Source organism: Linepithema humile, chromosome 5 (assembly GCF_040581485.1).
Source record: "Linepithema humile isolate Giens D197 chromosome 5, Lhum_UNIL_v1.0, whole genome shotgun sequence".
NCBI lineage: Eukaryota > Metazoa > Arthropoda > Insecta > Hymenoptera > Formicidae > Linepithema > Linepithema humile.
The window spans coordinates 26,420,557-26,437,810 of NC_090132.1; the positions used below are offsets into that span (position 1 = coordinate 26,420,557).

A 17,254-nucleotide genomic window follows, 5' to 3' on the forward strand; every position below is an offset into this window, starting at 1 on the left:
GAATATTTGTGGTATTTTACATAATTAAAAGTGGACTAGTTCAATGGTATAAGATGTACAATTTATTAAAGATACAAGTTTCTTTGTTATGAAAAAATATATATACATATCATCTATTTATACATATATATTATATTAAATCTCTATATTTAAATATTTTTAAAGAAATGTTCAACATGTAATCACTTCCATATAAAAATAATACTTTCTATTACAAATATATACAAATTCTGTTTTCTTTATATAATAAAAAAATCATATGTAATTTTCTTGGAATAAACATGAATCATAAAATAAATTTTTTTTGCCATTGCTAACGTTCGATGAGTTAACTAATGTACTTTTTACGTAGGTACATCTCTACGTAAATGAAGAATTGTAAAATGTTACTGTTATATTTTTGCTGAATAATGATAAGTATAATAAAATAGTAAAAAGTACTAAGTAATATTATACTTATATATCTGCATACAAAAGTTAAGAGTATCAATCAGGAAGTATTAGAGATATTATCTTAAAGAAATATAACCATTTGGTTTATCTTATAGATAATGCTTTACTAGCATTTTATTTCATACATAATGAGTCTGTAATATTGCTTATACTTTTTACTATTTGGTATGGTACATAATAAATGTCAATTTACAAAAATATCGACCAATATCTCTGTGATCGATCCGTACTGATTTTGTGCAAATTGTTAAAGCCTTTAAAATCAAAAAAATATAATGCTACGCAATATATAAAATATAAAAATATAATTTATAAAGATATATCCAACACTCTGTTCATAGGCGTTCTTCAGCGACGTGATACTTCTTACCATTTTCACAGAGGACTGTATAAAATGGTTTCAATAGACTAAGATCAGAAAAAAAGCAGGAACTTCCTTCTAGTAAAATCTTGCATGTGAAATCCAATTTCATGTGCACCTCATATTTCTCGTCCCATCCAATTATCACACCTATATCCATTTGACTATATTCGCTCCTTAGAAAATATTCAGTATTATACATTATGATCATTCCAACTGCAAAACGGAAATTAATATTAGAAATTATCATATATTTTTCTTCATGATTTACATGCTTTCAAGATATTATAATCTGTTGTTAAATTGACTGGCTCTATCTGTTTTACATGCATTTATTTGACAAAAATATATTAAATAATAAATCCGAACTATTTTGAATTATATAGTTTGTTTATAAGACAATAAAAATACTTTAAATAATTTTGTTAATACGTAAATTAGACATTTCATTTATAACTTGTGGTAATTACATACCATAACTGGATTTACATGATTCCTAAATTTATTCAACAACTGTTCAGCGCGTCTTGCCTCCACAGGGTTAGTAAACTTACAATTATCCTGCAGAAATACAAAAGCACAAAATTTATTTGAAAATATCTTTTGCTTAAAGGTACACATATATAGAAACATGTTCATGCAATAGAAATGTTTGGATTTTTGAAAAATTTATATCAACATCATACAAATATTCATTCTGACATTAATTTCTAGGTGCATAGTGTAAGAAAACAATGTTACAAAAAATAAGAAAATTTTATGAGAATTAAAAGAATTATTTATCTATATTTAATTCCTTTTATATATAACATTTTGTGTGTGTATGTTATACACACATTTATTTACATACCTGAATCTTTTCCAACATAACTATGAGATTGGACAAATCCGTCTGATGCTGTACATATATGCGACCTAGGTCATTAATTGCGGACGTATCTGGTTCTATTAGACACGTTAATTCCAGAAACGACCGTTGCGTAATTTTGTCTTCATCGTTTTTGTTTTTAGTTTCCAAATAATTACTCATTCGTGACATCATCTTGAAATAAAGATTACAATATAAGCAAAGCTAAGATTCCAAATTTATTTCACTACTCTTTTCTATTTATTAATTTCTATTAATGAAACATGCTCCATATTGATATAGTACATATTAACTATTAGCGATTTTTTATCATCTATTAAATTTATTAACTACTGCTAAAATAAAATATAAATAACTGCTAACCTCTACAGGACTTATCTTCGTATACTTATCAAACCATGCTATAGGACATTTTGTAGCACCACTAATTATGGGACAATCATTTCTACTCAGCATGGATCCATCGCGCAGAACATCAATATAAAAACATTTTTGTTCTTTGAGATTTGTAGTATGACTGTAAGTGATAAAAAAGATATACATATAAATATAAGAATGAAAATTTAAGTTAGCGTTAAAATGATTATAACATACTATTTCGCTCTCCAGCACAAAAAGAAGTGGGTTGGAAAGGACATTAAATCGCAGCGTACACCAAGTCTTCTCGCCACACTGTGATATATTGTTGCCAGAGTTACTGCAGTACCAATTTTATTTTTTAAAACCTGTCATCAATTGCAATGGAAAATATTAATATTGAGAGATAACAAGCATAGAACTGTGCTGACAGCATTATTCATAATGTATTATAATTTTGATTTTTAATTATAACTTACGCAATCTATAAAAGCATGTTCTAGAATGGATTTTGATTCAGACTCCAAAGGTTCCTCAAGATTTCCATGAAAACCTAATTTATCATACAAAACCTTACAAAGGCTCTCTATAATCTGTCTTCCTTCTGTGCTATTCCAATGATTGTCATCAATATTATTGTATTTCCAAAAGGAAAACTGTTCGGGTGATATTGAAAATATTGGATGCGCAGGATATTTGTTTTTATGATACTCCAATACCTGCTGCGCAATATTATCCAGTGACGTTCTCACATCCATGTAAGACACATATTTTTGAGGTTGATACCACTGTGCCAAAATAGTGGCTGCCTCTTCTAAAATCTGTTGTTGCTCAGGATAATTTATAAATTTGTGCCACATGTTCCTTAAACGATAATGCTGGAGGTATGAAAGAAGCTTCTTTGCATAATATCTCTGTGTCAAATCGGATTCCCTAAAACATAATTACTATATAATATTTGACATCTAATATTTCCTGAATTAAACGCGCAATAAATATATTATAATCTACTATATTAACAGTTTGTTAAATCTTACGTTGAAGATTGTGCAAACAACTTTATCAACTCATTTACAAAGAAATAATAATTCATAAAATATGCGCCTTTATCTGGATCAAACAGTGAATGCAAATCCTTTAAGTCAACATCAAATAAATCATCTTTGTAATAGTGCTCCTTGGACATCAGCGACATGTAATGCCGTAATTGTTTCTTAGATTTTATACCTGCTTTTACTTGTTCTAGAAAATTTTCTTTGCATAGTTGTTTGTCATATTCTTCTCTTAAATAAGGCCATCTAAAATTAAAACAAAAAATATACGTTATTTTCAAAGTTATATAATTTTATACATTTTACATAGCATTTTTAAAATAATCTTTCAAAATTATATAGATTAGATGAAGTCATTGCAATAGAAATAAAAGTTTTCAAAGCTACTATATGTTTCAAATTAAAAAAATAAAAAAATTTGTTCAAGGCAATTGGAATAACATATTTGCTTATCACTAAACATACATTTTGAATATGATAAATCAAACAAGTGTGCACAAAAACAAATGTGAAAAAATACCTCTGATAAAATTTCTTTCGCCAAAGCATATTATTATTGGTTAAGTTGTAGAGTTGCTTGCATGTGAGAGCTAAACTCATAATATCTTTAAAACTGATGCTCTCATCGCATAAGATGATATTAAGCACTTCAGTGGACAAGTACGTTATTGCAGCCATTGCATAGATAATTTAGCGAAAGTACGAGCTTGGAATTCACATTAATGACAGCAAGCATATCCGTTATTAACCTTGTTCAACTAATTTCCTATTATTTAAAAATGTGCGAAAAATATCAAGGTGACTTTTTACATCAACGCTCAATTTCAGTGTTAGTAAATATCACATGAGGACTCCTTGGGGTCGATTGTGGCTGCGTTCCGAAATTCACTGCCGGTATTGAAAATCTACAATATACGTGACATAAGCTACAGATTTTAAGTACTATCAGTAAATTTCAGAACACAACCTGTGTATCATGCAATGTAGTAAAAATTACAATATTAAGCAAATTTACTAGATTATTGACAATGATTGTTTTCCAGCAAAGGACACAAGTTGACACAAATCGACACAAGTATCATTCTATCTTTGTTCGATATTCAATGAGCAACAGAAAAAATAATACTTTTGTGTCGCTTGTGGGTGTTTACGATAATTCAAGTTCGAGTTAGTTTCACTAGGACCGAAAAATGAGATAGACATAACCATCTAGAATCTTTATGATTTATGACAACTCAACGCTGTCTTGTATTGCTTGAGTTAAATTAATTGAATTTGTTGAGTTTATAGAGCAAATTTTATTGTAATAAAAAAATGTTAACTGCAAATCAGTCTATGAAAGAAACAAATAATGTTGGTATGTATGTTGGTATACCTCTTTAATAGATATAATTATATATATATGTATATAATTATATTTATTAAACTCAACAAATTCAATGAATTTAACTCAAGCAATACAAGACAGCGTCGAGTTGTCATGAATCATAAAGGTTCTAGATGGTTATGTATATCTCATTTTTCGATCCTAGTGAAATTAACTTGAACTTGAATTATCGTAAACACCCTGTGTCTCTTGATGGAAAACTACCAATAAAATAATAGAAACTTTAGTAAATTTGCTCACTATTGTGATTTTCACTACATTGAATAATACACAATCGACCTTTTTAAGCCTGTGTCACACTACGAATTGCGGACGCGAATTGAATTGCAGATCGGAATTCAGCCAATCAAAACTTTTTTGCTTCGACTTGATTGGCTGGATTCCGATCCGCGATCCGCAATCCCAATCCGATCCGCGTCCGCAATACGTAGTATGACACGGGCTTTATGGCTTTTGCACACTAGACTCAAAAGAGCGATAAGCGAAATTCAATGGGCGCCTTCAGCGAAACAAACCGTTTAGTAGCAATAGAACGTGATTGGCTCTTACTCTTAGAGCCCACAAATTAACAGCGTCATTCAGCGGAAAATCTAGTAACTTTGTCCAACTGTTGAGTCCGCTGAATGCGGCCATTGAAAGTTTTACTTTTCCGGAAAAATAAAGCTCTTATTAGATATCGCTCATTACGCATCACTCATTTTGTCCAGAATGCAGAAGCCATGAGGACCTATTCAGACAAACTTGCACAGTCGCATAAACATATGCATAAAAAAATTGATTGATCCATTTTCTTATACATTTGCTCATGGATCAATCATATTTTTTATGCATATATTTATGCGATTATGCAAGTTTGTCTGGGTAAATCTTACGCTGAAATTAATAGCGTTTTCGATTATACAGGATTTGAACGACCCAGGGTTGGTTAATGACGTCATTGCAACCTCTCCACCAATGAAAGACTTGCATTTATAGTAAAATAGTGATTGATCAACCCTGGGTCGTTCAAATCCTGTATAATCGAAAACGCTATAAGATTGAGCATCAGGGCACAGATCATGTAATTTTCCTTAGGAACGTGAACGTGAAAAATGAAAACTTTAATGTGATTTCAACAATTTTATTTGTCGAATTCACATGCAATTTTCATTTTTCACGTTTCCGCTTCTAGAAGAAAATTATATAAGCGATGCTCTATTCAAGAAATTTGTAATCTTCTTAGGCTTAATTCATATCGTGAAGTCTAATAATATGTTTTTATAAAGTTAGTTATTTACTAAGTTAGTTACTTACTTCATTACTTCTGAGATACACGATGTGGAAGCGCTTTAAATGTTACTTACGTTTTCAAAAAGTAATTACGACTTTTGGTCACAATTTTCATTCTTCGTTCTTGTTCAAAGCTTTGATCGTTTAATGACATCCCAAACTTTCCAAATAAAACAAATTATAATTTATGATTTTGCAATTTAATAAATTTTATATTAATTAGTATAAAAAAATTACACAAATAATTTTACAGTTTTCATAGACAACACATCCATATTGTATTCAAATAAATCCGTGTATTATAATTGTTGAATAAACAAATTTAAAACTATATTTTTGATGATTAACACTAAAAAAAATAAATGACCCTTTTATTTTAAATTTAATGTTTTATAATAAACTGCATATGTTACTTTACAAAATCCATATAAATAATTGTAATTTAAACTTTTGTGGCATTTTACATAATTAAAAATGGACTAATTCAATGCATAAGATGTATTTTTTTTTATTAAAAATACAAGTTTATTAAAATGTTAAAATTTATTAAAGATACAAGTTACTTTGGTATAAAAAGATACACATATACGCACACACATATGTTAATGCAATAAAAATTTGGATTTATTAAAATTTTATATGAACATCATACTAATAACGTTTTCGTATGAAACGTATTTGATCCATCTTGAATCAATTAGTCACTATTTTACTATTAGCGTTTTCGATTGTCCCAAAATTGATTAATGACGTCATTGCATCGTCTTCACCAATAAAAGACTTAAATTCATAGTAAAATAATGATTAACCAACGTTGGATCGGCCAAAATCCGTTTAATCGAAAATGCTCTATGACTCGTCTTTTATTAGCGGAGACAATGCAATAAATAATGGTTCTGAAGTCGAACACGCTTCAATCAAAAACGCTATTCATTGTGACATAAATTTTTTGCTACATAGTATAAGAAACAATGTTACAAAAAATAAGAAAATTTTTGAAGAATAAAAAAGAACCCTACCCTTAGTACTAAGTCGTTTAATTCTTTTATAGTTAATTCGACCGGCACGACTCCGATTATCATTAACGGTACGCCACTAAAATTATAAAACCGTTTATCCGACGGTATTAATTTATGCGGGAACGGCTCGACAAAGACTTTATATATTTCTTTTCGTATAAATGAAACCGGGCTACCGGAATCTACTAACGCTCGTAATTCGCTTAATTGTTTACAGATACTTGTAACAATCGCAAACAGTTTGCTGAGTCCTCTCCTGGCGCCTTCTGCCTCCATGACCGCAGCGACGACGGAGTCAGCATCAACTTCGGATGAGGCGGCCTCTGCAACGGCTGCTACGGTCCGCACCGCCGACGGCTGGTTCGGCAACGTCGATTTCCCGTCCGCTCGACCCTTCAGCGCGGGACAATCGAACTGGCGATGGCCCTTCACCTTGCAGTAGAAGCAAACGACGTCACTTCTGCATTGCAAGTGTGAGTGGCCCTTTCGACCACAATTTCGGCACGCACTGTCTTTACTTTTCACCGGCACATTCGACACTGACTTTTTCTCGCACTCGGTACTGCCTTCCGTAATTATTCTCATTTTAGCGAGAAAACTGTCCAACGATTCGTCTGCAACCGAAAGCGCGGTAGCTCTTATTGAGCTTTGCGTGATTCCACCAATTATTAGATGGATCGCGTCTTTTACCGGCAAGTCCATTTTATTAATTAGCGCCAGTTTAGCGATCGTGTATTGATCGAAAGTTTCTTTTTGCGCGTTCCATTTACGCGCCTCGACCCGCTGTATCGCTTTATAAAACGGCACTTTTCGTTCGAAAATTTTCAATAGTTCAAGGCGCAGGCCTTGCCACGACTCGATTTCCGGTCCCGACTGTATGTCGTACCATTGGCGCGCGAACTTGACCAATTTGCTCGGCGCGGCAAGCAAGGTCACACCGTCCGTTGCACTGTGTATTTGCGCCACTCTGTCTACCCGACGCACCCACACCGACACACACTCTTCTTCGGCTCCTCCGAACTCCGGTATTTGCGAGGCAAGTCAGGAAATTGCGTTTCCTGCTGGCAGCCCGCTCCCGATACTCACCAATTGCATCGGTTGAGCATGCGCGGAATTCAAGGACGACCCCGCAGAATTCGTCCTGTTTGAACTTTCCAAATTGTTTATTGGAACCGCTGGCTCCTCGGCTCGACTTACAGGTGCAGCGGGTCTTGCTGCCTGTATTTGTTGCATCATTTGCAACATAAATTGCTGTTGCTGCTGCTGCAGCTCCTGCTGTTGACGTAACATATTCTGCTGTTGCTGCATCATCGACGTCGTTATCTCCGTTATTGTTTGCCGGAGCACCCCTGCAGTCAGCGGTTCTGCAACCGTTGACCGCGTGGCGGCCGACGGCACCGTCCCTTCTCCGAACGCACCGTGCGGCTTGGCCGGTGTATCCGCGCTCCTGGATTTCTCCAGATGAGCTAAAATCAATTTAATGAGTACCTCGCGGTCCTCCGACAGCGGAAGCTGGTTGTGCTTCGCATAATTTTGGAGCTGCTCCAATGTGGCCTTCTCCAGATCGGCTTGCTCCATTTTAGACCTCGTCTTCGGCATGCTCCTTTTCGTCACTCACTCGACGCGACAAAGTTTTTAACCGACTCGATGCGGACTTGTGCAGCCCGTTTTTAATCTCGACACGACACGACAACGTCTTTTCGACTCTTCTTTTCGACACGACGCGGGTTTTTATGAGTCCATACTCCTTTCGGCACGACACGACAACGTTTTCCAACGTTACTTTTTCCGACACGACGCGGGTCAAATGAGCCCGTTATCCTTTCGGCACGACACGACAAAGCTTTTCCGACTCGACTTTTTCCGACACGACGCGAGTCAAATGAGCCCGTTATCCCACTTCTGATTTAAACTGAAAGTTCTCCGAGTAGTTTTCTCGACGACAAACGGCACGAAATGTCTGGACAAATATTCGACTAGTTCTTTAAGAGATCTTGTAATCAGGATGTATGAATAAATCTCTACTTTCGAACTGTATAACAAACGGCCTTTATTTCCATCACCTAATACAGTATAACTCGACTATCGTTCGACTCTAGTTTCTCGGTATAATCGACGACTCTAATAGCGTTTTCGAATAAACGGGGTTTGAACGATCTAGGGTTGATCAATCACTATTTTACTATAAATGCAAGTCTTTCATTGGTGGAGAGGTTGCAATGACGTCATTAACCAATCTTGGGTCGTTCAAACCCCGTTTACTCAAAAACGCTATAATACAATAAACGTGGCTGGTCTTTATGCCGGTTCCGAACAGAGTGGTTCACCGGATTTCTCTCAGTATTGCGATATGGGACCGGTTGTATGCGCATGTGCGGCAATACGGCGTCAGTACAGTGTCTCATACAAGTTAAACAAGGCACCGTTACCCCGCTACATTAAAAATATTTCTAAATTTTTTGAAATTGATTGAAATTTTCTACTTCTTGGTTTTTTAGCTGCTGGCTTCGTAGATTCCATGCTTGTAAATAAATAAATCTTACCTTATTTGTAGTCAGGTCTATATAGTTGGCCCCCCCTCTAACGCAAATCGTAAAAACATTTATATATTCGGATTGTACATTGTTTGTACATGAATGTACTATGATTTTTATCGTTTGTACATTTTTCGTTAATTTAAAAAAAAATTACAAAGTTTTCGTAACTGTGCCAATGATAGTTAGCCCCCCCTATGTCGCAATTACATCACGTAAACTATAACTTATGAATTTATCGTGCTTAATCGTTTGTACGTCGTTTGTACATTATTAATAATCGGTTAAATTTATAATTCCAACATTTGTTTTTGTTTAAAACGCAAGATAAATAATTTTTATTTGAATATGGCGGGTACGGAGTACGGAGCGGGTGCGCATGCGTGTGCGTGCGTATGCGTGTATGTGCGTGCGTGTGTGTGCTGCATGTATCGTGTAGGTGTGTATGTTCGAATGAAGCATATTTGATCTATTCTCGATCAATTAATCACTATTTTACTATTAGCGTTTTCGATTGATTCAAGATTGATTAATGACGTCATTGCATTATCTTCACCAATAGAACTTAAATTCATAGTAAAATAGCGATTAATCAACCTTGAATCGATCAAAATCCATACGATCAAAAACACTATATAAATTCAAGTCTTTTATTGACGGAGACAATGCAATGAATATTGGGGTCCAAGACGCTTTAATCGAAAATGCTATAATATTCATTATGATATAAATTTTTTGCCGCATAGTATAAGAAACAACGTTAAAAAAAATAAAATTTTTGAAAAAAAAAATTTTTTTATTTACGTTTTATTCCATTCATATAATGAAACTTATAAATTGACGCGTGTGTGTGTGTGTGTGTGTATGTATGCACACATTTATTTACACATATTTATCAATACAAGGTTGGATAAATTCGCCTGCTGTCGTACATATATGCAATCCAGATCATTAATCGCGTTTCTATCTGATTTGTTTAAGAACCTTAATTCCAGAAATGACAGTTCCATTACTATTTTACTTTCATTCCTGTGTGTACTTTCGGTTTTTATTGCTTCAAAGTCCATACTCACGGATACATTATAATAATTACTTATTTGTGCCATCATCTAGAAATAAAGATTATGACATAATGACATAATGAAAGCTAAGATTGCAAATTTATTTTACTACATTTTTCTATTACTAATGAAACATGTTCCATATTGATGTGGCACATATTAGCTAGCGTCACCAACTACTTTTAGGTAATAAGTCTACTCTGACAGATTCGTAAAAAGCAAATTCATCTAAACGTATCTCTTTATGCCCATCAAACTCATTATGCAATAATCTCAATACTGTAGGCATTATTTCTGTAAGATTAATAATCATATCGTCATAACTACAGCTTGGAGTCAAAGAAGAATCACAGCATAGGATATCAATATAAAAATGTTTATCTCCCAAATTTGCAATATCACTGTAAAATAAAAAGAAATATATATATATAAGAATGAAAATTTAGATTAGCGATAAAATTATACTTACTATTCCTTTCTCCAGTATAAAAAGCGAAATGGAGAAGATACTAAATCACAGCGCACACCGAGTCTCCTCGCCACACTGTTATATATTATTCCCAGAGGTAGTCCAAAACAAAATTTATTTTTTATAACCTGTTTAAAATATATTAATATTAAGACATAACAAACATAGGACTGTGCTTATAGCATTAAGTATTCATAATGTATTATAATTTATAACTTATGTAATCTATAAAAGAGTATTCTAAAATAAATCTTGCCTCAGGCCCCAAACATTTCCCAAAAATTCCTTGAAAACCTAATTCATTATGTAAAACTTTACATAGACTCTCTAAAATCTGTCTTGTTTCTATCCCATTCCAATGACTGTCATCAATATTATTGTATTTCCAAAAGGAAAACTTCTCAGCGGATATTGAAGATATTGGATGCGCAGGATATTTGTTAATAAGGTACTCCAATACCCGCTGCACAATACTATCCAGTGACGGTTTCACATACATGTAAGACACATAGCTTTGAAAATGATACCACTGTGCCAAAATGACAGCTGCCTCTTCTAAAATCTGTTGTTCCTCAGGATAATTTATAAATTTGTGCCACTTGTTTCTTAAATGATAAAAGTGCAGGTTGAGAAGAAACTCCTTTAAAAAATGTCTTTGTGGTACATTGGATATCGTATAAGTCATATTTTTCCTATAGAACATATTTTATATTTAATATTTAAATTCTAATATTAATTGAATTAAATATGCTATATATAAATATATATTTATATAAATGTATTATAATCTGCTAAATTAACAATTTGTTAAAACTTACTTTGATTGTAAAAGCAACTTTAGCTCATTTACAAAGAAATAATATTTCATAAAATATGCACCATTATCTGGATCAAACAGTGAATGCAAATCCTTCAAGTCAACACAACGATTGTTAATCTGCTTAGACTTTAGCGACATGAAATGCCATAATTGTTTCTTAAAACTTATACCTGCTTTTACTTGTTCTAGAAAATCAAGATTTTCCTTCCACGATAGTTCATCATATTCTTCCCTTAAAAAAGACCATCTAAAATTAAAATAAAAAATACATTTTTCAAAGTTACACAATTTTACATATCTTACAGTTTCTTTACATAATTTTTTATATAATTTTCTAAATTTATACAAGTTCGATGAAATCATTGTAACAAAAATGAAAATTTTAAAACAAAGTTACTATATATGTCAAATTTTAAATTAAATAAAAAAATTTGTTTACGGCAAATGAAATAAGATAATTCGTTTATCACTAAATTTACATCATGAATATAATAAATAACGCTATTGTGCACAAAAATAAACGTGAAAAAATACCTCTGATAAAATTTCTTTCGCCAAAGAACATTGTCATTGATTATCTTGTTAAACCTCTTGCATGTGCAAGCGAAACTCACAATATCTTTAATGCTGACGTTCTCTTTACATAAGATGATATTAATCACCTCAGAAGGCAGAGACATTATTGGAACCATTGCATAAATAGTTCAATAAAGAATGAGAAAAAGAACTTGGAAGTTTACAATAACAACAAATATGTTCGATATTAAATTTGTATAATTTATTTCTTACTGTAATAAAAAATGGGTGAAGTATTAGTCACTGTAATAGAAAATTTCTAGTAATGAAATTAATCCCTAAAGATCATTCTAGAACAGGCCTCGGAATTATTTCATCTTTTCAGCCGATTCTCGTGGTATACGCCTCCTTTCCTCTCTTCACTCTTCGCGCGCGCGATAGCCGCTAGGACCAGCGCCGCCGAGCGTTAGGAGCGGCGCTATCCGATTAATGTTAAAAAAATTTATTAAAAACATTTTTTTCCTGAATAGCAATAGTACCTCATGGGTGACGTGGAAATCTATTGAAATATTTTCACATAATAAATTTAAAAATAAAAAAAATATTTTTAATAAATTTTTTTAACTTTTAATGATCAAGGGAGAAGAACCACGGACTAAGGAATAGAGGGACTGAGTCTAAAGTCCTAGTTTAGGCGAGAGGGGATGGTAACTGCGGGGGGGACTGCTTTCCGCCATATTGATGTAGCGATTCTCACACAGAGATTCTGTGTCTGTGACATGGTTACACTCGTGTAGTGGTGCCACTAGCCATAACGAGTGACAAGCATAAAGAGATTAGGCGATTTTATTATTGTTGTATTATAAATTTTATAAAATACTTTAACTTTTATTACTCTGAGGCTCTGCATACAGTAGACAAAATATTAGAAATAGCAATAAACATTTAATATTAAAAAGAGAAATTATTTTACATCTAACAAGAGAATAAAATATATTAATTAGTTCCAATTCTTATTTCTTAATTTATGCATTAATTTTTTCTATTCTTTTTATTTTTAAAATAAATAATTCCAATTTCTTATTTCTAATATTTAATAATTATTTCTATTTCTATTTCCTATTTTGTTTATTGTGCGCAGGATCTGACTTTCATTTCTCACATATACGCAAATAGTGAGTTCTATGTGTGGTGATTACTAAACGAATATGGCGGCCCCCCCCACCGCAAACGTGCTCCACCGGTACAGCTTGTGCACCGTCCCTCTATTCCTTAGTCCGTGAGAAGAACCCAACATTTATCGGATAGCGCCGCTCCTAACGCTCGGCGGCGCTGGCCCTAGCAGTAATGCGCTGTCGTGGGATTTTTTCCCGTACGGAACCTCCGTGCGCATGCGTAAGCTGACGTCACAGCTAGACGTCGGCTGCTACCATGGAGGTAAAGGAGAGAGAATAGAGCCGAGGGGTTGAAGCCAAGGTGGGGAAGAGGGGTAAGCCGTCAGCCATCTTGATAGGCGACATTAGTGCTGCTATCTAATGCATAGCAGTAAAATTACTTCATAGTGTAAAGAAGTGTCAAATGAAATTAAAGTAAGAAGTATACGAATAAAGTATTAGAAAAATGCCATCGTGTATTTTGGAAACTTGTTTTAATAGAACCTACCGAAAATCATATAAACAAGAAGAACTCGAAAAAAAGCAGAAGATAACTTTTCACACGTAAGTACAACAATAATGTAAGATCTTTGCATAATAGAATTTACCAAATCTTATCAAATTAAACATAGACTTATTACAATAAATAATTGTTTAAAGATGTAATATATATTAGAAAATATTAAAAGTAAAATTTGAATTCTTAATATATTTAATAGATTCCCAAAAAATACGTGCAGGCAAAAACAGTGGTGTGAAATATTACAATTGCCTGAAAATACTATAAAATCAAATTCAGTAATATGCTCAATGCATTTTCATGAAAAAAGTTTCGATAAATCGTCACAACGTTATATTAGATTAAAAGCTAATAAATAATATATAAACTATAAACAATATATATATATATTCTATATTTCTGTATTTTAACATATAAAACTGATATGTAATACGTCAAAGTAATGAGAGATGGCAGCACTAATGTCGCCTATCAAGATGGCTGAAGGCTTACCTCTCTTCCCCACTAAAGCTTCAGTCCCCTTGCCCATAGTAAAGCCTAATGCTCTCTCCTTTACCTCCATGGCTGCTACCACAGATGTATCTAGGTGTACTATAGGGGATATGATAGTTTTCCCGCGTTTTTAATGACACACGACATATTATAGTGCATTATAATCAATTACAATTGAAATCAGCTGATATTGTGAAAGAAGAGGGTGAATTACTGAGGGTTCAAAGCGTTTGCTTAGTGCGCAGACGCAACTTTATTCCCACGACAGCGCATCACTGGGCCCTAGCGGCTGCTGAGCGCGCGATGATGAGTCTAAAGAGACCTATACCACGGGAATTGGCTGAAAAGATGAAATGATTCCGAGGCCTGTTCTAGAATGCGTCGTAAATGTCCCATCGCAAACGATCACTGATCTCTATATTACACTGGATGGCGTATCGAATAGGACAGCTTGTTACGGTAGCCATCTTTGATAAAGTAAAATATGCAAATATGGTAGCGTCCACTGTTGAGGTCAGTTGAGGTTGAGATTCCAACTGTCGTATGTACGTCGTATCGAGTTAGTTGAACAAAATTTTTACTCATGCTACAAAAATGGTATCATCGTGTACATATTGTGGTTCAAAACAAGGGATCGAGGGTAGAACACATCATAAGTAAGTATATAAGTTACATATCCACATATTTATGCCTTACAGGTTATGTAAATTTTTTATTGCATTTAATGTCATATCTTTTTCAAAATTAATATTGTGGAATATTTTTTGTGAAGGTTTCCTCTGAAAGATAAGGAAATATTGCAGTTATGGTTGCAGAACATGAATCTCGGATCAAAGTTTGTACCAAAGAATCATTCTTTATTATGTTCAGACCACTTAACATTGGAATTTATATTTTATGTATTACTTACATTATATATATTGTAATATCATATTCAATATTTTTATTTACATTTATAACAATTTTTGATTTTTAATGTATTACTTTATTAGTTGTATTACTTATTGCAAAAAGTTTGAAAATAAAAATTTTGAAAAAAATCATCGACTTTTAATTTTTTTCTACAAAACATATTTTTAACATATTTTCCTATATATTGTTCATTTAGAATTATTATATTTTTTAATATTATTTTATATTTATGCACATTTACTCATACTACTACCTTTTCTACTTGTGAACAATAAAAATATTTTTTTAATCGTTGTTTATATTATTACCGTCATTTGAATTTTACCGCCGAAAGATGCATATTTTACTGTATCAAATATGGCTGCCGGGTCTTCAAATCGTAACACACATTTTGTACAGCATACGCCATCCAATGTAATATAGAGATCAGTGCAAACGATGCAATAACTAATTGAACAGTGCAATTTCTGGTTATTTCTGATAATACAGAGCATTTGCGAGACATTGTAGAATGGAGTATTGACAATTTTATAGAAGCCAGATCTCTTATAGTTGATACCCGATTACGTCAGGAACCGAATGGTTAAGTAGCACAGGTGGAAAAATGAGGGAAGCCAACACACGTGCTGTGTATTATATGGTATACGGTCTCTATTTTACAACAGTACAACGTACAATTCATATACGCAGACGAATATGTATAACGCATTGTACTTTTGTAAATTGTAGACTTGGTATATGATACATAAGATCGTTCGCGTCGCATGCCCCAGTACACTCCAATCTAAAATATCACGATATACGACTAACGTTATGTGTATGTCTTCCCTTATTTCTCCACCTGCGTCTACTTATCGGTTCCTGATATAATTGGACATTAAATATAAAAGATCTAACTTCTATAAAATTGATTTGATCCGTTTATAACCGCGTTATAAAAGTATTAATTATTATTAAAAATATTAAAAACATTTAATGAACTTACTGCTTATTGTTTCAAACAATCAGATCCACGATCGAAGCACACGTGCACACGCTGGAACTGGTCCGTTACGCGTATACATACAGTTGCACGCACGCTTGCCGACGGAATGCACCCGCTCAACGCATCGAAGTTCATCATCTCATAGGGCGGTATTCATAGTCCGTTCTTATATTTAAAATCGTCTTAAGCACGGACTTATATTCGCTCTCTTCGTCACACATAGATTGTGTCTGACGAAGAGAGCGAATATAAGTTCGTTCTTAAGACGATCTTGAATATAAGAACGGACTATGAATACCGCCCATACTCATAGCGTTTTCGATTATACAGGATTTGAACGACCCAAGATTGGTTAATGACGTCATTGCAACCTCTCCACCAATGAAAGACTTGCATTTATAGTAAAATAGTGATTGATCAACTCTAGATCGTTCAAACCCCGTTTATTCGAAAACGCTATCAGCCAATCCGAACGTTTCGCTTAACTTAATACACGCTAGCACCTGCGTTAGCGCTAGTATCGAGCTAGAGAGCCAATTGCTGATCAAGGGTGAGTTTCATTTGGCGATCACAACGCTCCTAGGATTATTTTATCCTTGTTTTTCATCGAAAGTTAAACGAGGATAAAATGATTCTAGGAGCGTTGCGATCGCCAAGTGGAACTCACCCCAAGTAGTCGCTGCGCGCGAAAGTGACGCTTGCATTGATAATGCTCATTTCCTCCAATGTAGATTAACTTTAATTTCGGTTCAACTTACTCTTTATTTTTTTTCTTATTCTAAAAATTTATTAAAGTATCTATGATCCACACATTTGCTCACTTTTGTAATTTTCACTACATTGCATGATAGAGAAGCGACCTCCTGGTGATATGACTTCTTGATCACAATCGTCACAACCCACAATATTCATGTTCTTGTGCAATGCTTCGATCGTTTAATAACTCTCTCTCTCTTTCCAGTCTTTCAAATAAAACATATTACTATTTATAATTTTACAATTTAATAAATTTTATAATAATTAGT

At 33.4% G+C, this 17,254-nt stretch overlaps 1 protein-coding gene across 1 annotated transcript; it reads right to left on the reverse strand.

The window, feature by feature from the left end:
- Nucleotides 1-39: 39 nt before the first annotated feature.
- LOC105671032 (uncharacterized) lies at nt 40-16,353 on the reverse strand. The gene is made up of 16 exons (XM_067356171.1): nt 16,230-16,353; nt 12,185-12,438; nt 11,649-11,897; nt 11,087-11,522; nt 10,831-10,958; nt 10,535-10,762; nt 7,853-8,369; nt 6,988-7,786; nt 3,612-3,780; nt 3,077-3,337; nt 2,519-2,972; nt 2,277-2,407; nt 2,046-2,199; nt 1,665-1,856; nt 1,289-1,375; nt 40-1,030 (listed from the first exon to the last, which is right to left on the reverse strand). The coding sequence occupies exons 2-16, from the start codon at nt 12,340-12,342 to the stop codon at nt 1,022-1,024; spliced, it is 3,972 nt and encodes a 1,323-aa protein (XP_067212272.1). The 5' UTR covers nt 12,343-12,438; nt 16,230-16,353; the 3' UTR covers nt 40-1,021.
- Between the last annotated feature and the right edge of the window lie 901 nt (nt 16,354-17,254).